Below are 22071 nucleotides of genomic sequence, written 5' to 3' on the forward strand. Positions count from 1 at the left end.
TCAAATATGTAATACCTGTCAGTCCTGTTGGAAAAAATGAACTTTATCGCATTTTGACCAGTGACCTTCACTATATTCAGCAGAATGAGATTGTCTGTCCTGGAAGATGTCATGGAGGAGAGGAAGACTTTTATCATTTTCACCATCTTTGGACAGAGCAGTATTTGCATTCTGAGCTTTGTTTAAAAGACAACTGAGCAAAGATAGTGATCGGTGTTTGTGCAGCTTAGTGTGAATAGAAACTTTACCCTTTGATACCAGCCAGCTTTATCTGGTTTTAAATGTCAAGTACCCTTCAGTCTGCACAAATGAGAAGATGAGATAGCATTCACATAGGCCCATGCTGGAAACAGAGGTACGGCTCCAGGAGATGGGTATTCACACCTCTGTGCAAGCCTTAAAGACACCGACCCAGATGACCCACAGAGGGCATCTCTAAACACAGACTGTTCTGTTGTATATTGTATCGAAGTTGTGACATTAGTCTTAAAGCTGAGACACTCCAAACTAATTACATGTCTAATTGCAAGCCCAGAGAAAGCTTCTTTATTCCTGGGCATGTTGTCTGCTGCTCTTTTTATTACAGTTGTTCTCAAAATATCTCATTTCTTGTTCAAATGCAGAAGAAGACAAAGTTCTTTTCTAAAGAAAACCCCACAACACACAAAAAGAAGAAAACAAAAATTACACTCAAAGAAAAAAAAAGAAGAAACCCCCAAAACATTCTGGTAATAGCAGGCAAACTTCTAGTTCATCCTTCTGTTACTCCCTCCTAATTAATCATGTCTCTTTCTCTTCTATTCTGCTAGTGTCCGATGTGTAGTTGTATGACATCTTCTCTATTGATGCGTGCACACTCTAAAGTATTCCTAAGATTTTGTGTGTCAGATTTAGAGAAAGACAGCCTGGCCTGTAATGTGTATGCTAATGCCAGTGTCTGATGGATTTCTGGTCCCTCAAAGCAAAGGTGGGAGGATGGCCTTGCATTAGCAACACAGAAGATTGAGTCATAAGTCAAGCGATACTAAACTTCAAAGACTGTACAATGTCTATATGTGCACAGGCATATCTTTTGTCTTCTGCTTTCAAAATCTATAGGGCGTGCTTAGATCAAAATTTGAAGCTGTATCTGGCAACAGTGCGGGCCAGAAGTGGACTTCGTGTGCAACTTTTATCTTACTTAAAAAAAATTCAATTTATCCCAAAAGCTGGAGTAGTAAATGCCTTGAAAATACATGAGTTGGCAAGTCCAGTTTTAATCTCAGTCTAGATGGAGCTTTGGGAAGCAAGTTTTAACACACACACACACACACACCCACCCCCCAACAGTTATTAGGGCTGCATGTTATTAATTGTCTCCTGACAAAGAGTTTGCAAAATTTGTAACTAAAGATATTAATTAATCTTTTATGTAATGTACATTTAATGTTTCACAGAAGAAACGCTATGAATTCTAAGTTAATAATCTTACTAAATTTTTAATAACTTCCTTAAAGCAACATTTATAAGTGTTTTTTTCATTATCATATTTGTTGCAACCTTGAATAAATTAATGGTACAGTTTATAACAGTACTGTTAAGTTGAAAGAAATTGTTTTCTGAATATTATCCTTTTTTTACTGCTTAAAATTCAAATATGTGCAGTGCAAAAGAATTCAGACATCAGACATCAAATTCAAATCATGGGTCATGTTTTCAGTGAGATGCACCTCTTCTAAACTTGCATAGTTTTGCACAATACTCCTCTTCATGTTGTTCTAAACCTTAAACAAGCCTGACATTGCAAACTACAAGCAATTACAGTAACTCCAAATATTCAGGTAATTCAAGCAGAGCCCCCAAAGTAGAGAATGTAGCAACCAGAGACTGAAAAACTGAAATAAACATTTAATTTTAATGTGATGACCTAAAAAACAGAGTTAAAAGGCAGAGGACTTGGAAGTGTCTTGGAAGTGAAGAGAAACGTCAGGCATTGTGGAGAGAATGAAGCTTCTGATGGTACATAGTTTGTAAGCACTTGCATATCAGGTAATACTACATCAACACAAAAATATTGTAATCAACAAACAGCTCAGTGCTAGTATTGCAGTTTTAACATGCTACTTCCTTCTGTGTGCTGCTGCACAAATAAATATTTAGAGGGATTTAAGTATGATTCAGAGATCTGAGCTTTGGTCCTTCATAGTCAACCAAACCAAACATCTCTTTTTCATCTGTCTCTGGCCTCATTTTGCCAGTTTTTTAGATTTACTTTTCTATAGCAGGTCATGTTATGGAGGAAAGGATGGAGGAGAAATGTTTTCTTCTATAAGAGGGCAGTAAGGAAATGCTACTGCAGTGCTTCAGTCAAATTAAACTAAATATTCTGATTTTTTTTTAATGAGTTATTTACAATCAAAGAGAAAAACATTGAAGGCTATACTGGCAAAGGCAGAGAAATCTCGTGTAGGTGGGCTAGTTTCACCACATGATAAAATAACACATTTCTGCTGTGGCACTTAGTGATTGATTATGTCATGTAAGAACAGAGAAATTAGGTTAATTTACCCATTAATTAGTTTATTGCTTTTTTTGGTTTGGTCTCCAATGCCTTTGTTTAAAAAATCGAGCATGTGCTTTTGGAGGGGTTTAATTTCACTAATTAAAATCTGAGTGCACACATTTCAACACCTGCAGTGTAAGTGAAACCCATCTGAATAAATACAAGACCTCTGGTAGTTTGAGAGGACAGTCAGAAGAAAGTAACACTTGGAGGGTCCTAAAACTTACAAGCTTTTATCTCCATATATAGCTGGGAATTTGTTCTTAATGAGTGATTGGTCCCTATTTATGCTAATGGTTGTTTTTGTAAATTGATGTGTTGAGCTGTGCAGTGTTCAGGGGAGAAAGAGAAGCTTTGAGCCTCTAGAAGGTGAGTGGTTCCTGGGGTTGTTTGTGCTTATGAAGTCCTCAGTCTCTTATGTTGGATTTAAGATGTTATGTATGTGGATGTGAGCTTATTTATTTCATGTTGATACCTAGCACTCTTCATAGACAAGATCCAGCTAATGGTTTAGCTCAAAGTGTTAGATTTGTAGTTCTTGAGTAGCTTTTATGCAGTTACTCTAAACAGAAGTTTCTTTATTTTTTCTGTTCTATACATGTTATTTATGATCAGTTTTGGCTAGAGCCCAGAAAGTGTATATTATTTAACTGTGGGGAAAAGCAAATATTACTCTATCTCTGAATCTACCAGAAACAGTTAATTGTGAAACACCAGATTTCACAACAGTGAAGGGACTGAGGAAGACTTCTTTCTCACTTTTTCAACTTCTCTAGATACATTGTTTAACTTTTAGGTTGCCTTGTTTGAAGTCAGGAATTGGACTTGGTGGTACTTATAGGTCCCTTCCAACTCAGAATATTTGTCCTGGCTTGAGCCCAGAGGACAGCTGAGCACCACGCAGCTGCTCGCTCACTTCTTCCCCCTCAGGAAAGGGAAAGAGAAAAATAAAACAAAAGGCTCAAGGATTGAGATAAGGATAGGGAGGGATGAATCACCCATTATGGTCACAGGCATAAAACAGATTCATTAGGGCAAGAAAAAGAACATCAATTTCATTTAACCACCACTTAACAATCAGAGTAGGATAGTGAGAAGTATAACCACATCTTAAAGACACCTTCTCCACACTTCTCCCTTCTTCCTGGGAGCAGCTTTGCTCCTATTTCTCTGCCTCCTATCCCACAGCAGCACAGAGAGGATGGGGAATGAGGATTGTGGTCAGTTCGTCACCTGTTGTTTCTGCTGCTTCTTCGTCTTCTGGGGGAGGACTTCTCTCACTCTTCCCCTGCTCCAGTGTAGGGTACCTCCCACGAGAGACAGTCCTCCACGAACTTTCTCTGACATGAGCCCTTCCCATGGGCTACAGCTCTTCTCATGCTCCTCTAGCCTGGGTCCCTCCCATGTGGTGCAGTCCTCCCAGAGCCGAACTACAGCAGTAGGGCCTTCCCTCAGAGTCCCAGCCTTTTTTGGGTGCAGCTACCTGCTGTGGCGTGGAGTCCTCCACAGGCTGCTGGTGGGCATCTGCTCCACCAGTGACCAAGATGGGCTGCAGGGGTGGGTCTCTGTTCTGGCACAACCTCCCTCACCCGCTTCCTTTCCTCCACTGACCTCCATGTTTGCATAGGTGTTCTCCTTGCAACTCCTCCTCACAACTCCAGCTCTTTTTCCCAGGTTCCCCTTCTTAAAAATGTTACTACAGAGGCACAGCCACCATTGCTCATTGCCTCAGCCTTGGCCAGAGGTGGGTCTCACTTGGAGCTGTGGGAGCTTCAAGAAGCTTCTTACAGGGGCTATCCCTGTAGCCCCCTCACTTGCTACCAAAAACCCCCGTCACGCGCACAAACCCAACACAATAGTCTATGAGTCTCCTTGATAATGCAAACCAAATATATATATTTTCACATGCACACATAGACATGTATAAGCAAGTGCTCAGCTAGCAAGAAAACATTTGCAGCTGCTGTGCCAGGAACAGCATGAAATTTTTATCAGCAAACTTCACTAAATAACTGGTGTATTTAATTAGCATTGGTGCTGGCTTTCTCATGTTGTTTTGTTACTTTTGTTTAAATCAGGCTTTTGAAGTCATTGTGGCTGTTCATATGTTTGTCAGCAGAACTGGAAATTTTACAAAAGATTAATTCCATAATGTTTTCTAAAAACCCGATAGAAGAATCCAAATTAAGCATTAAAAGATCACTAGTAGATTGCTGTCTTTTAAGAATGGATATATAGTAACATGCATGTTCTGGATTTCTTTGTAAATTATGTCCCTAAATCCATCATATGCTTTCTTTTATTGGTCATAAAAGAGGATTTAACATAAAGGCTCTTTTAACAATAATATTAAGTTCCAACTATCTTATGTGATAATGAAATAGGATGGGTTTTAAAGTTGCAGTTTCTTCCTGACATATTAATCAAATTCGCTACATAAAGTAGGTGGAAGGTACCCTCTGAATTTAAACACAACTCTTTTAATCATTATTCTTAAACTGTTAGAGGGCAATGAGAAGGAATACATTTGTTTAATCGCATAATTTCACCAAAATGAAGATCCCTTGTGTTGATTCCATTAAAGATTATTGAATGTTATCTTCACTCAGGAAGCTGTGTTTGTAATTACTGATTATTTTGGTGATTATATTATATTGCTGATTATATATTTCACTATTGGAAAATATACAGAACTAATGATAAATTTTAGGATTACTAGTTGGAATTTTTTGAACATCCACAGAGTTTTAACTACATAATTATTGTACAGGGTATTCCTTAACTCTAACAGCTCAGCTCTGCTGATGTTTTAGTCCACTTTCTAGGCCCTGTCATTCAGCTGCCATCTAATCCTATAGGTATGTGCATTTTTGCTAGGTGAAGAATGTGTACGACTATAGCATGATAACCTATAAGATGGTTATTTAGATGTCTGTATCTGTTTTCAAGCCCTGGCATGGTCAGAAGTCAGGACATTTCTGTAATTAGACCAAATCTGGGAAGAGTCCCCTGAATCACCTACCCAGGATGAAGGCAGGTAGAGGTTGAGATGTAAGAATCACAGAATCATCTTGTCCTTGACCTTGAAGATCATCTAGTCCAAGCATTAACCTAACACTGGCCGTTCCCAATACACCATATCCCTAAGCACTATGTGGACCCAACTCTTAAACACCTCCAGGGATGGGGACTCCACCACCTCCCTGGGTAGCCCATTTCACTGCCTAACAAGCCGTTCTGTAAAGAAATGCTTCCTAATATCTAGCCTAAACCTCCCCTGGCGCAACTTGAGGCCATTCCCTCTTGTCCTGTTGCTTGTTACTTGGATAAAGAGACTCATCCCCAGCTCTCTGCAACCTCCTCTCAGGTAGTTGTAGAGGGCGATGAGGTCTCCCCTCAGCCTCCTCTTCTCCAGACTAAACAACCCCAGTTCCCTCAGCCGCTCCTCGTACGACATGTGCTCCAGACCCTTCACCAGCTTCGTTGCCCTTCTCTGGACACGCTCGAGTAATTCAATGTCCTTTTTGTAGTGAGGGGCCCAAAACTGAACACAGTCATCGAGGTGCGGCCTCACCAGTGCCGAGTACAGGGGTAAGATCCCTTCCCTGTCCCTGCTGGCCATGCTATTGCTGATACAAGCCAGGATACCATTGGCCTTCTTGGCCACCTGGGCACACTGCTGGCTCATGTTCAGCTGGCTGTCAATCAACACCCCCAGGTCCCTCTCTGATTGGCAGCTCTCCAGCCACTCCTCCCCAAGCCTGTAGCGCTGCTGGGGATTGTTGTGGCCCAAGTGCAGCACCTGGCATTTGGTTTTATTTAAACTCCTACAGTTGGCCTTAGCCCATCGCTCCAGCCTGTCCAGGTCTCTCTGCAGAGCCTCCCTACCCTCGAGCAGATCAACACTCCCACCCAACTTGGTGTCATCTGCAAACTTACTGAGGGTGCACTCGATCCCCTCATCTAGGTCATCAATAAAGATGTTAAACAGGAGTGGCCCCAAAACGGAGCCCTGGGGGACACCACTCGTGACCGGCCGCCAACTGGATTTAACTCCGTTCACCACAACTCTTTGGGCCCGGCCATCCAGCCAGTTTTTTACCCAGCAAAGCGTGTGCCCATCCAAGCCACGAGCAGCCAGTTTTGCCAGGAGAATGCTGTGGGAAACGGTGTCAAAGGCCTTACTAAAGTCAAGGTAAACAACATCCACAGCCTTTCCCTCATCCGATAAGCAGGTCGCCCTGTCGTAGAAGGAGATCAGCAAGAAAAGCACGCAGAATGCTGAAGGTGTTACACTTTGGGTATTTTAGTAAATATTAATTAGATCTTTAAAACTGCCTGTTATGCATCTCAGATGGACCTCTCAGCCAACACACGGTATAATGAATTGCCTGCTTGCTTCACAGAAATGTTCTTAATGCTTTATAGCTTCATCAAAAGGTAATATCATGGTTTACACTGTAGTAATGTGGTTAGGTGCTTCCCAAATATTTAAAAAACAAGTCAGAGGACTCAAAGTAGCTTGTCTCCTTTATAATGTATATGACTTTCCCACTTAATTTTCTGGTCTCATTGGAAGTCCACCTTATCTGTCTAACTCACGTCTGTGAATTCTGTCAGGCACTAAACAAATATTTGTTGCAAACCCTGCTGTCCGTTTAATGGATTTAACCTTAACTGTTAACATACCTATCATCCCACTGAAGCCTATATAACAGTTCCATAGCTTTTTACTGGGCACAGAAAACACTTTCTTTTTTTTTTTTTTCATTTGAAATATACATCAATTTGAGCAAAATTTGGAAAAGCCTTGGTAGCAAAAAATGCTGACCTGTAGTAGGAAGTATTTGAGAATTAATTTTTAAGTAAGGGAAACTAGTTTGGTGACGGAATAAAAGGAGTGCACTTCCTGTGCACCTTGGAAGGCAGTCGTCATATCCAATATCCACTGTGATTTTCCAGCCTCTTTAAAAATTCTTTTTAACCTTGCAAAAACTTGGAAGTTTTATGTTCCATTTGCAGAATTTCTAGAAGAAAGACTCAAGCATTTAGAGCAGAGAGCAAAGGTGAGGAGAAATGTTGTTTTGATCTAGAAGGTGACAGTGGCAAAACAGATTTATATTTCTCCTTTCCCCCAATACTATAAAGTTTGCTGGGCACGCTTGAATGCCTGTTGTCTTTAATAGATCAAAATTTTATCATTCTAGTCCCGGGTCAGCTGAGTTGCTCAGCTCCGTAGAGTGCATTTGGAGTGAGATTTAGAGAGGACACCTAGTGCCTTTAGCTTTTCTATGTGCTGAGGCACGTCCAGTCGGAAGTATGTAGTGTTTACAAAGGCTGCAATGACTGCAGGTAGATTTATCCTTTGTCCAAACAAAAGGTAAGCCTTCTTTTGTTTATATCCCAACCAGAGATATAATGTGAGTTACTGCTTGCTTTTGTGCATAATTAAACTGAGATTTATATTTTGTATACCAGCTGTAAAATAGTTTCAAGAATGATCCCCCACTGAATTTTTGAAAAAAAAAAAAAAAAAATTAAAAAGACTTAAAATCTACTAAACCCTCAATGCCCGGACAGCCTCATTTACTTTTCCTGGTTTGTCTGTAATGCTTTATTTACTACTGCACTGTTAGTACTTGAAATTGAAGAAGCCCCACCTGTCTTTTCCAGACAGCTATTTTTTTGGACATTATCCAATTACTGTATGGTGTTACATTATCTTATTTGTATGATAGTTAAATTTTCTTAATAGATTCCAGGAGGAAGAAAATGACTGACGTCCTAAGTGTTGTGTTTTTGTGTGCTAGATCAGGGGATATAAACAGAGCTCCTGACTCCTGTAGAATTTAGAGAAAGGAAATAAATGCTGGGCATGCCCTTACAGCTGTACTTTACCAGTAGCTGAAAAATGGAGGACTTCTTTTTTTTTCCTTTTTTAAAAAATTTTTCAATTTGATTCCATATTTCATGATCACCAGGTTCTAGCCCAAAGGATATCTTTATGGCTGTGATATAAACCTTTGAAAGAAAAGGGGTTATAATGGAAAAGGCTGACAGTCTCTTAACTTGTAGCAGCACTAGCCATTAGACTGTGTGCATGTTTGTGTGTGGGTGCATAGTTTGATAGTGACAGGTACCAAACATCGTTTTTGTAAAAGGCTGACCTTGAAAAATCATAGCATCAGAGTGCAAATAAATGCTACATAGTTCTAAAAGCTGTAAAATGTGAAACAATATGTACCTTATGACATGGTGCAGTTTAATATTCTGAGATGTCATGCCTATAACTTCTGAAGCATTCTCTGTTGGAACAGAAGTAATGTTGAGAAATTGTGTGAGACAGAGGTATAAATTTTGATGCCAAAGAATGCTAATATGGGTAATTAGCCAAATACTTATGTTTTGGTTACCTTTTTATCTCCTCGGTATTGCAAAGGCTGCATTTTCAGAACTGAGTGAGGAGTTTGGCAATTTTTGTCCTTCTTGACCTGAGCTTGAGAATAATTAGTAACCTAGCAATACATTCATACACCTGTTGGAATATTTAGGAATGTGCTTTTAAAGTCTATGCCTCAGTTCTGCTAAATATGGGAAAAGGCATTTCTTTTTCCAAAATGTGTCTATATATTTCAGTTGTAAGCTGTTTGGGATAGAACATGTCTCTTACTAAGTGAGATTAGTAAGAGATTAATCAGAGAACAAGTTTCAGTCGGGGATGATTGTTAGGTTTGACTGTGATGTACATCATTGTAAGAGAGCCACAGAGTGCTTTGAACTGAATTTGGGAAGTGTTTGAGGTAGGCAGATTTTTCCCTAAAAATCAGAATTAATTGCTCTTATGGTCCAACTGAGGGACCTTTCTCAAAATAGTAATTGGTGACTTTTCTAAAAGAGAATCCCTTTCATCTCTTTGCTGTTGGTGAGACAAAAGAAAATTCTGGGTGGGAGAAAAAAGTGTAGATTGAAGGCTATCTAGATTTGTCTGAAAAGGATTTCAGGATATAACCTCTGTATGAATGACACTTTTCTAGTGTAAAAGGACATATCTTTTGGGTGGGCCAAGTTATGAACAATTAAGAGTTTTTTTCTGAAATATTTATGAAGATAAAATGTATATGTGTTTATATATGAGTGTGAGTGAATTTTATAACTGTGCATATATAAAAATATGTGTATATATATATGTGATGTATTTATATGTGAGTATATACACATAGAGTTGCACACTCAAACACTGGAAGTGATTTAAGGCTTTTTCTAAGACCCTGCTTTAGAAGAGAAGGCTTCAGGGAAAAAAGAAGGTGTGTTCAGCTCTTCCCATAGAGGCTGGGGTCTTTTGCTCTGCTTGCAGAGACTTCCTGAGGCCCACAGTGTTAGGTGGGTTCTCTTCTGTTAAGTGGGTATCTGTGGGACCAGTTGTATTAGTTTAGGCTAAATCTGCTGTAACAACGTCTTGAGCACTGCTGGTGAAAACTAAGAAGATTAAACTCTACATAATCTGGGGATGTTTATGTAAGTGAAGTTCAAATTACCATAAGCTCTTCAAATCATTGATCTGAGGATCAGTAAGAAGGGAAGAATAACTCAAACTAGCTCAAGTTGCAGATCTTTGGGTCTCTCTTTTTTTTTTTTTTTTTTTCCCAGAAAAACCCTTTAAAGATGCTTTGGAACAAGAAAGTTGTTCTTGTTCTACCTTAAGGGAAAGAAGCTTTGAAAGGAGCTGCACAATTGTCTCTTCCTCAATTAGTTAACATGCAATTGCATTGGAATTATGGAGGCTAAAATGCTAAAAGTCACTGATTGATTAATGCTATCTCACTATTTCAATAAAGATTGCTTTTGAAATAGAACTCTGTCTTAATTGCACTACCATTTTGCTAAATGTGAATGTTGTAGCTTCTGATTTTTGTATCCATTAGAAATGAGGAAATATATTCATGATGTTCAGTGATATGTCCAGATAAAACAAAAACAAGCCAGGAGTCCCAAAGCTCCACCAAGTTGTACACGTTTTCATCCTGTTAAACACTTACAAATTTGTAACAAATTTTCTGTGGATTTTCAGACCTTATGGTGACAGTAATTCTACTGACATTAAGCTTGCTTTTCTCTGTTGTCATTTGTGGTCCCCTTAGATATAACATGCATCTGTATAGGAAGTATTCCACTTGAGCAACTTGAATTAGCCTGTTTCCCTATGACATTGATCTAAAGGACTGGGCAGGGTTTTAAGTTGCCATCTGTCAGACTTTGTCTGATAATCATCATACAGAATATGAGAACCACTTGTTATCTGGGAAGTGAAGTCTGTAATACTTGGGAGAAAATTAAGAGCAGCTTCTTACCACTCTTCTCAGCTGTGATTTGCCACTACATCCACAGTTCACCATAGATCTTTCAAAACAGGACAGCTTTTCTCTTGCCTAGGAGTCTGGCTGGGTTTCACATCTGAAGCTTGGAGCTTCATGGCTCCTAGCCATGCTCAGATATTTGAGATTATATCTACATGAGATGGTTCTTTTGTGCACATCTGCACCACTGACATTGTCCAGAATGGAGTGGTCCCATCCAATTTGCCTATACTGACAACCAAACCATGCTAGGAAATTGTTTGAAAGAGTGATAGCTGTGTTGGGTCAAGGCATTTCAGAAGTGTTTTAATACTGACTGACTTCCAGTGCCCAGGGTCTTTTTCAGGTATGGTTTTATTAAAGTAGAGATATAGCCTAAATGTGTGTGTATGTCAGGCAAACGTAGATCTCAGATAGGAGCCATATATTTAAAAGTGACCAAAATTTCTGAACTATTTTGTGTTGATAACATAGAACTAGTATTGTCATTTAAATGAAATAAAATGTCTTTAGTCATTAAAGTAGACCTTTTGAAGCTTTTTATCCACAGTTTCAGAAGTTTGTCACAGATAACATTTGCCTGTGAAATGTTTTTATTACAATCAATGCACCTTTGGAAGGTGGAGCAGGCTGTCTGTCTCTAAGGAGCTCCTGCACTACCAGTTGAGGAACCATCCCCTTTTCCCACCTCAGAGGTAGAGAGGTGTTATAGTAGTAAAGGGAAACTTCTAATTTTACTAAAAACTTTTTTTTCCTTACTAAATCTCTACTGCTGCTTTGAGATGAATTGCAATGGATTACCATAATAATACTGTAATGGACCACCTGGACATCATTAATAATGAACTTGATGAAATATCAGTTCTGGAATTAATTTTAAAAAAGCTTTTTCCTGCAGCAAGTAGAAGGAGTTGTATCAGACAGTGAGGAGTGCTTCTGTCACAGATCAGTTACAGTCTTTTCAGATATTTCGGAGGTACTATATGATGTGAATGCTCCTGTATACCAACTCTGAGTCACCATTTTCCAGTAGCATTTGAGTTAGATTTTAAATTCATGACCATGAGTAGTGATATGTTGTTATGGTGCTTTTCATACTCAGTACAAGGTTCTGTATTTGAAAAGATGGTAATTTTGTGTGTGGAGCAGTGTGGTGTCAACAAAAAGTCATTGAAGGTATTTTCTTCAGTTGAAATTAAGATTTGTTGTATTTCCAGTATAGCTTATACATAAACACTGTGAGAGGATGATAGTTCTCCAAGAGTACTACTCGTTTCCTCATCATGCCACTGGGGCAGCAGGGTATTGCTGTTGATACCAGGTTCTCCTCTCTGGTAATGTGCTGTAAAAGACTCCTTTTGGGAGGCATTACATCTTGTTAGTCTTTTCTCAGTGTCAGGATGTTACTCTCATAAAATGGCTGTTCGGGAGCATGAGGAAGATGAAACTTTGGTGGGACTCACAAAGTGAACATGCAGAATATTCTGAAGAATAATTCATCTCCTGGCCTGCAGGCACTGGGCAGGAAAAAAAAGACCTTGTTGTTTCATCTTATTCAATTTAAATAATGTGCTTTTCTGGCTACACAAATCTTGCTCAAATGTAGATTCTGATAGTTTGAATATGGCTCTTTTTATAAACCCTTAAAAGTGGCCTATGTTATGTTTCTTCTTTGCATGATATATACCTGAGGCTTTTTTAATAAAGGCTATGAATCAGCAGTGACTTAACATCCTTCAGTCAAAAGCATCTTTACCATCCACCTCAGATGATTGTTTTAAAGGACACAAAATATTCTACTCACAAAGTTGTTTCATGTATTTAAAAATTAAACCAGACTAATTGTTTTATGAGAGTCTTGAAAAGCCTGGATTAGAAAATTTTAGTTCCATTGGCCATCACGAGCATCTGTCCATATCTGTGGTCTCTGTGGTGCCTTTCTTGATCTAACGCGTTTTCCCTCCTGCACATTACATAGCTTGTAAAATATAAAAATGAACCATTCATAAAAGATAATTCTAGTAGCCTCACTTTCAACTTATCAGTATGGCATTGGGAATTGCTTTCTTGAGAAATCGCATTAATCCCTTTTTGTATGTGGTTCCTGTGAAACCAAAGTAAACTAAGGAAAATTTCACATGGAAAAATATTCTTAGTCCTTCCAAAATATGGCCATGCTTAAAATTCAGAATCAGTTTTGTGTTTCGTGAAAATTCATATGGAACAGAAAATTGGAACTATACATTAAATGAATAATAATTGTAATTTTCTTCACTATTTATGCTAACATTTTTAATTGTAGTGGATTAATTTGGTATGGATATGGGTGTCATGATTTGCTGTTACAACACTTTAGTAATTTAGTAGTAATTAATATACTGCTATCGCACAGTGCAGCCACATTCTCAGATTTATTCTCCATTCAGATTTGTCCTTTTTCCCCACTGGTTGAAGAGAAAATAGGTGCAACATTGACGTTGTGAATGCTTTCATGCTGGAAAAATCCTTTAGTTACATTCTGTTCCACCAAAATGTCAAGTGATATCTATTTGAATTATTTTTATACCATTAAACTTTTGGCTGATTTTGACTGATTTTGACTAATTTTGACTGATTGAATTTATGACGTCTAGATCACAGAACTGCACAGGTGGGAAGGGACCTCTGCAGTTCTCTGTTCCAAGCCCTTGCTCAAAGCAGGTCCAATTAGAGCAGGTTACTCAGGGGCTCACCCCATCATGTTGTGAATATCTCCAAGAATGGGTGTCCCATAGCATCTCTGAGCCCTGTTCCTTTGTTTGACCACCTTCATGGTAATAAGTAAATAAAGTTTTTCTATGTGGTCACAATTTCCTGTATTCCATCTTCTGTCCATTGCCTTTCATCCTATTGCTGTGCATCCCTACGGATAGCCTGGCTCCATCATCTCTGCACCATCCTGGTGGAGACATAGCTCTGGTTAGCAGTGAGATTCCCTTCATCTTCTCTTTGGAAGACTGAGCAAAGCTGTCTCTTTGCCCCTCCTCGTTTATTGTGCACTCCAGGCCCCTTTACCATCTTGTTGGTCTTCACTGGACTTGCTCTATCATGGCAAAGTCTTATAGATATGTTGCTTTGATATTAAAGGAATGTAGTATATATGCAGCAAAATAATGGTGTTCTGTTACCTCCAAAGTCCATCCAAATCTTTCCAAATCTTTCTGTTGTCTTTAATGGATTCTCAACCACAAATTAATGTTGTTTTGTTTCATGTTTTGCCCAAATAGTTTCAATGGTAACTAAACTTCATAGTGAGTACAGATTAATTAAATTTCAAAATCCTTTTTATAGAATAGCAGTTTCATCTTATGTTGCTGGTTCAGCCCAGAAGAGAGTATTTTCTTTGTTGGTTTTCTTTTCTTTTCGAGTTCTAAGTCAAAGCATAGGAAGAAGTGATTTACCTTTTGAAAGTACATGACATTCATTTTTTTCATAAAGCTGAACCAAAATAAAATAGACCCATAATAGTTTTGCCCATAGGGTATTTTGTTTTAAGAAAATGGCTTTCTTCTGAAGGGCATGGGATAGAGCATAGTTTCAATTCCTGTAGAAAATGGTACATTTATTGATGCATATTTTATTGATAACACCATATGGCTATAAGTACATTATAAAGGCCATTCATGCTAGCAGGTTTAAAAAGTGAATGTAGAATGTGTCTTTAAACTCAAAGGAACAAAAAGCCAAAAATTATTGAGTTCTTTCTCTTTTTCATATTTCAGTGTTGATCTCTCTGTTTTCTCTTGTAAGGAACTTATCTCTGAAGCTGTCAAAGGATGTAGACCAAGGAGAAGCCAGGTACCCTCGTGTTAGCCAGCTGGCTGGCAGCCCATCCGTGGAGTGGCCTTTTACTGGTCTGGAAGAAGGTGGAGGCATTGAATCTTTGCCCTTCAGACTGATGTTGCAAGATTGCACAGCAGTAAAGACATTGCTTCTGAAAATGAAGAGGGTTCTTCAAGAGGTAAGTACCCACTCATTTCTTAAATTAATAGCTTTCAGCATTAATGAGCTAAGAAGCAGAAAAGGGTTAGAAAAGTTTATGGACTTGATGTCTTTTAATGTGTCTTAAATATATGGAACTGATGCAGAAGTATAAATAGTAGTGTCTTAACATGGTAGAGGTCAGAAAGTTTATACTATAGCAGAATTTAACTGATACTGCCATTTTGGTGCACAGAGTATGAAGCTTCTCTTGAGCTTTTACCAAAAAGGGGGCAGGGGAGATGAACTGCTTTAAATCAAAATAAATTGTATTGTTTTCCTCTAGTATTTTAGAGCTTTTCTGTTTTCTTACTACATTTGTTATTCAGTATGAAGTTGCATGCAATTTATTTGGAGGAGAGATGCAAAGGAAAAAGATATTCTTTTAAGTAACAGTACTACAATTAAAGGTTACTAGCTTGATTTTGTAAATGATGGCTGAAATCAGATTTCTTAGGCCATTCTAACAATTTCAAGAGTCCTGGGTTGTCCTGTCCTGCTGTATTCTCCTGGTTCCCCCATGGACTGCTGGTGTTGCTTTGAAAAATTTCTTTTGCATCCAGTTCTCTTTAGGATTTTAGAAGAAATAAAATTATTATTGAGGTTTTGGGGTTTTTTTTTTTGACACTTTTCAGCTGTGGAGTTTTGACTCAGGTACATTTCTAATAAGCTTTCATCTTCATATTGGTGAAATGTTGTTTGTGTCTTCTTTGAGATCTACAAGAAAGATAATTTTTTTTTTTATCTATACAGTTCATGGAATTACAGAATAATTTAGGTTCAAAGGGCTCTCTGGAGGTCCAACCCCTTTACTCAAAGCAAGGCCAACTTAGAACAAGTTGCTCAGGTCATTGCCCACTTAAAAGTTTTGGTACATTAATGGGCTTTCCACATTGTCTCTGGGCAATCATTTCAATAATTGACTACATCATTGTAATTATTTTCCCTAAGATATAATCAGAATTTCATTTGTTGCAACTCAACATATGATGAAGTGCTAGTCACTTAACTGAGACATTTAAATACCGAAGTAAGGCTTTGGCAAGTTTGGGGTTTTTTTTAGTGCTCACTTCTTGATTATCTGTATTTAAATTCAACCATTTGTTGTCCTGTCTGAGAAGGTTTGTCAAAGATTTTGCCATGATAGTTATCCATTAGTGCTTCTAAATAGCATGTTTTTGCTGGATGGCAAGCCTCATGCCTTCCAGTTTCTTTCAGTTCACTAGAAGCTTTATGTATGCTATTGGGCTTCTTAGTGGACTTCTGTTTTGATGAATCCAGAATTGACGTAATTAATACTCCATCAGTTCTTGCTTATATGGTGTCAGAATATAGAATTAATTTAAAGGTTCTTGTCCACTGAGAAGGATTTGTAACCCTATTATATATGGGAATAAATGATAAGAATTATAATATTACATGACACAGCAGTTCTAACATTCAGTTGGTAACATTGGCAGCATCCTCTGTTGCTTCTACTGTGGTTCATTCTATGTTTTGCTGGGAAAAGTTCTTTCTTACTGTGATGGTATGCATATGAATTTTATTTTTAACTTAACAAGTTGCATTAAATTTGTGTAAGAATCTACTGTGATTTTCTATATGAAGGTATGTTGTACCTTATAGTAGTTCATCTTTTAAAAGTTTACCAGGTGATCTCCACAAAAGGAACACAAGGTATTTCATGTGACTCACTCATGTCCTCCTTATTAATACCTCCTTATGTAACTCATACTGATTTTTTTCATTGTAATCATTCAGTCTTTTACTCATTTGTTCCTTTGTATCATATAATTTTCACCTCCCCATCTGACTGTAACACAGTGTCATTCTGTCCTTTCCTTTTCTTTTTGTCTTGCCTTCCTTATGAAATCAAAATAGCTTTTTTCTAATTCTATACGTGGATGTTATATGTGAGATATATATATGCTGTAATTTACCTCCCTGTTTTTCAGCACCTTTGAGATCAAATATCCTAGTAGCAATACACATTATTCTAGTATGCAGCTAAACAAAACTCTTCCATAGCTAGAATGAAATGACCAATCTGATGGTCAAAAACTTTTGCTACCTTGAGTTGTTATTTGTATTTTGTTTTTTAATGAGCGACTTGTATAATAACAATGATAGAAAAGATGAGGAGAATGCCGTAAAATGGTATGGGAGTGTACTGTTTAGCAGCCTCATCTGAGAAATAGCTGTTTGATATGTAGAGCAATATTCCAGTTCTACTGATACAAACACACATGCTAATTCTTGAAAGAAAAAGTTACTTTTCGAGGTCAGTGTTAAACTACACAGTTTTCATATCTTCATAAGGTGTTAACAAACTTATCCACTATACAGTGGGAATCATCCTTGGTATAATTGCAGGAGAGTGAAAGAGCAGTAACAACAAAATATTCACAAACAGTCTTTAAAACACATTAAAATACTAGGAATTAAACCAAAACTCGAATATGATTCAAAAGAACATAAGTAGCTAGTTTGAACAACCAAAGAGAAGATGACCTTGAAATATATTACAAATTGATATTGAAATGACACATCTTGATTATCTTCAGAAATACAGAATTTTATACATTTATGTCACTTAAATTATTAGTGAAAGATTCCAGGAAAATATAATTCCATCAAATTGAAATATTGTGTTGAAGAATCTGATAAATAAGTCATCTGACCATATTTGGCAGGCAGTTTCCGTGGAGAAGGTGCCCTCCTTCCATTGTAACTAGATGTAATTTCTTCATCCAAAAATCACTTCTGCCCCAACCAATATTATAAATCAAACTCACAACAGTACAGAATTAAAAGACATAAAAGAAAAATGCTTTCCTTACCATGGAATGCTCATGTATTTTTAGGTGTAGTCAAACATAGTTTCTGGAAGGCTTATATGATATAAAAGTGAAATATTTTATGCCTATAACAGTATAAAATAAATATATTTGTAAAAATAATGTCACATGTTTTCATCCACTTTAAAAAATATAGAAAGCAAACAATCTGCATGGGGGAAAATTACATGAGTTATCAGAAAAGAGCTGCAGTATTTCTGTTTTATAGCTGATGTTACCCATAGAAGAAAAAATTACAATAGTGTACACCTCTATTGAAAAATAGCATGTTAATTGAGTTAAAATATTAGCCCCTTTATTCAATATAATCCTTCTTAAGCACTGAGCATTGCTTCTAAGGAATAATTTAATTATGATCTGCCAAAATGTAATACTAGCTAGTACAATATGCTATTTTTTTTTGTTGCAGTTGCTTGTAATTGAAGAATCTAAATGGAAAAACTGCATATAATATATGCTGTACTGTGCTGCAGATTTATAAAGCTGTGAGTTTAGCTTGTTATTAGTCTTATCATGAAAAAGGAAATTGAAGACATGGCAGTAACTTGCAAGATTGAGAATGCTATTAGGTAATGTATTTAGTAAAAGACTTAATGAATGATCATTCAATTAAGAGAATTAATTACCATTTCACTTTCAGTGAAAAAGCCTTGAAAATGTCTACTAATAGTTCTTTATAGCTTTGGCCATGCAAGTCTCGTAAGGCAGATTGTCCCCTAATGTTTTGAGAACCTCGCTGAACAAAGCTGAATATAGTCTGGAGGACCTTGGCACATGAGGAGACTTGGTGATCCACCAGAAATTATGAAAATCCAGAAAGTATGTCTGAATCTGTTTGGTAGCTTTTTCTTCATGGATGTTGCGTTTCTGACAGACAAATCTGCAATAAATGGAGTAACCAAGAGTTGTGGGCTGCAAAGTTTTGTGGAAAAGCATTACCAGAGATTAGCAGCACAGGCAGCTTGATAAAAGCCACTTCAGCATATAAGACAATACAAGATGTCATGTAGTCTGTCTGTGATTTACAAGTAGTTCTTGGTCTCCTTTTTCTCTCCATCTCACTGATGTTTATTGAACTCTTTTTTTTCCCCCCTCAAAGTCTACTTGGTGTTGACTTTTGTCTCAGTAATAACACCTCTCATCCAAAAGGGGGAAAAAAAAAAGACAATAGAATGGGGAGTTGGATGGATGAGATTGGTAGGTTCACTCTCTCCTAAGAAATGGATTCTTCACTTTCTGACTTCAGACAGGCCCTCCCGCTCTGTGCTGGTCTTCAACTCAATCTGTTATCTTTTCTCCCCTATATGCTGTGCTATACTTTCTATGTTTTATTACATTTCAGGCCACTAATTGATTGCGTATAGAGAATGAGCTTCTAAAAATTAGACTGTAGCTTCTTCCTCACTTACTGCTATCAAAAATAATGAATATATAATGCCTGTTTCCCAACCAATATATGGGATTTCCTCTACTCTTCCAGATAAGACTGAAATTATTTCCATCTATTAACTTTTTAATGGTTTGAGTTATAGCTAACTGAGGCAATGTCGAAGGCTGGCTAATTGAGAGGACATGTAAGAGCTTTGCCTTTGTTGAAATCGTTGGTAGAACACTTCAGGTGGAGACATATGAGGAAAATTCATATGATTTTGATTTTGTGCCTAGCAGGAGAGGGTCTTTATGCTGAAATAAGCACAGTGAAAAAAATAAAGCTATTTTTGGAAGGAATCCATTTAGTCAGTGGTAATGAGTTTTTGTACAAACTTTAGATGTTGAGCTTGTTGATTCTTTTTGCTGGAACATTCAGTAAAATTAAAATCTTGCCCACATTTAAGCTTTTTTTTCTACAGGTCACATTTCCCCGGTATTCTTTATGAAATATATAGGTTATCAGCTACATAATTAGACTTTTAGATATTTTTATGGGGCTATCAGAAGTGACCTTACTGGTTGCTAATCTAGAAAATTAAGATATGTTGTCTGTATGCTTGTGTAATTTGGAATATAAATTATTTGGTGCATGCTCATGCATCTTTCACAGCTCTGCAAAAAACCATTCAGGCTGTGGAGCTTGAGAAATTGAAGCTAATTGCTACAATTAGCAATAGGGATAAGTCACTCTGGATGTATATTGCATACTGTGTTTTACTAATTAATCATTTATTTTACTGAGAGAAATTGCAGCTGTCTGTAGCTGTCATTAAAACCTAATGTGCCCAATACAGTGTGTTTAGATTGAGTTTGAAAAAATGAGAAATGTGGAAAATTATGTCAAAACCACTGTGTGACTGGCCATGACAGTTGCCTGAGGCCTGGGGGACAGAGTGCGACCACTCAGTCTGCAATTAGCCTGTCAGATACCACTGGCTACATTACTTCTCCCTGTGCATCTTTCACCTTATTGGTAAAATAAGCATAATTATAGTGTTCTTTTATGGTGCACTTGCAATCTACTAATGGAAGGTACTAAGAGAAAGCGAAGCATTGTTTGTGATACTTCATAGCCTGATTGCTAAGCAGTATGGAATTGGCCTTAAACTATGGATTTAAAGACATGAAAGCATTTCCTGTGGTCTGCTATGAAATGTATTGTGTTTACTAATATTGTCTGTTAGCCACTTAGGAAGCAATTGCAAGTTTAATACACTGTAAAATACTGCAGGTTTTCTTCCTTTAAGTAACTTTGTAATTAACCACTGTAGCATTACTGATTTATTCAACAACTCTGTATTTAATGCAGTCCCTTTTATCAAGTAATTCATGCTGGAAATTGGTATTTCCTTCATTTCATGGTGTGTTGACACTGCATATGCCCATAAATTTAAATAACTAATGGTAAAAACGTACTAGATTTAGTAATACGGTTTAACTTTATAGTATTAAATTGTTTTTTCACTTGAAAATATACATTGGTATACCCTTGCCCAGCTGCTTGCAAAGAGAGCAGAACAGCCCATTGGCACACTGTGTGTATTTTCCAGTAGCGTATCTCAGGGTAACAGAGAATACTGGGAGTCAGTGGATATAATCAGATGTTCTCTTTGGCAGCAAAGATGTTTTAGTCTATTATCCATTATAAGGTATTTGATAGGAACAAACAAACCCTGTGTTTGTTATTTAGCTAGACATTCTCAAGGTATGAGAATTTTTTTCCTCACATTTTTTAGGCAAGCTGCGTAGGGCAAGTATGGTCTCCAACATTGTAATCATGTGTGCTGAACTTAGCATATCTAGTACTCTGAAATAGCTTGTAATACTGCAATTCCAGTCCCAATGCTATTGCTTAAGTTTCTTAGTTGAATAAGCCTTAGTTCAGAAAATAAAAAAAGCTGCGGGAGGACTGTGAGAGTACTTAAATGTGTGCGATATGGATTTCAGTGTGTGCAACGTTTAAAATTTCTTGAAATTGTTAACGGTTGTTTAACGGTACCTGGGATAACCATTTACTTGGCAGATCAAGGCATGTTTTCCACTGATTAATTTAGAAGACCTAATTTGGTAGAAGTTGAGCAGTCTGGGGAATGATTTTAAAGATGAAGCATTAAGAAAAATGCGGTATATGTCCATATCTTAGAGTCATAGAATCATTTATGTTGGAAAAGATCTTTAAGATCATTGAGTCCAGCTGTAAACCTAACACTGCCAAGTACACCACCACTAAGCCATATCTCTAAGTGCCACATCTACACATCTTTTAAATCCCTCCAGGGATGGTGACTAAACCACTTGCCTGGGCAGCCTGTTCCAGTGCTTGACAACCCTTTCAGTGAATAAGTTTTTCCTAATATCCAGTCTAAACCTGCTGGGGAGCAACTTGAGGCCGTTTCTCTCATCCTATCACTTGTTACATGAGAGAAGAGACCAACACTCACCTTGCTACAACGTTCTTTCAGGTAGCTGTACATAGTTATAATGTTTCCCCTGAGCCTCCTTTTGTCCAGACTAAACAACTCCTATTCCCTCAGCTGCTCCCCACAAGACTTGTTCTTTAGACCCTTCACCAGCTTTGTTGCTCCTCTTTGGACACACTCCGGCACCTCAATGTCCTTCTTGTAGTGAACTGAACACAGTATTCAAGGTGTGGTCTCACCAGTGCCACATACAGGGGGACAATCACTTCCCTAGTCCTGCTGGCCACGCTATTTCTGATACAGGCCAGGATGTTCTTGGCCTCTTGGGCACACTGCTGGCTCATATTCATCCAGCTGTTGACCAACACCTCCAAGTCCTTTTCAGCTGGGCATCTTCCAGCCACCCTTCCCCAAGTGTGTAGTGTCTCATGGGGTGGTTGTGACCC

The 22071-nt window shown here is 37.7% G+C and overlaps 1 protein-coding gene across 5 annotated transcripts in view; it reads left to right on the forward strand.

Annotated features, from left to right (window-relative positions):
* The window catches only part of CCSER1 (coiled-coil serine rich protein 1), a 728043-nt gene that overhangs the window by 274712 nt on the left and 431260 nt on the right, over positions 1 to 22071 (forward strand). For all 5 annotated transcript variants that reach the window (XM_074823100.1, XM_074823102.1, XM_074823101.1 and 2 more), the window contains exon 6: positions 14686 to 14896. In XM_074823100.1, coding sequence (XP_074679201.1) covers positions 14686 to 14896 — 211 coding nt within the window. The remainder of the gene's footprint in view (positions 1 to 14685; positions 14897 to 22071) is intronic.

Source organism: Strix aluco, chromosome 4 (assembly GCF_031877795.1).
Source record: "Strix aluco isolate bStrAlu1 chromosome 4, bStrAlu1.hap1, whole genome shotgun sequence".
Lineage (NCBI taxonomy): Eukaryota > Metazoa > Chordata > Aves > Strigiformes > Strigidae > Strix > Strix aluco.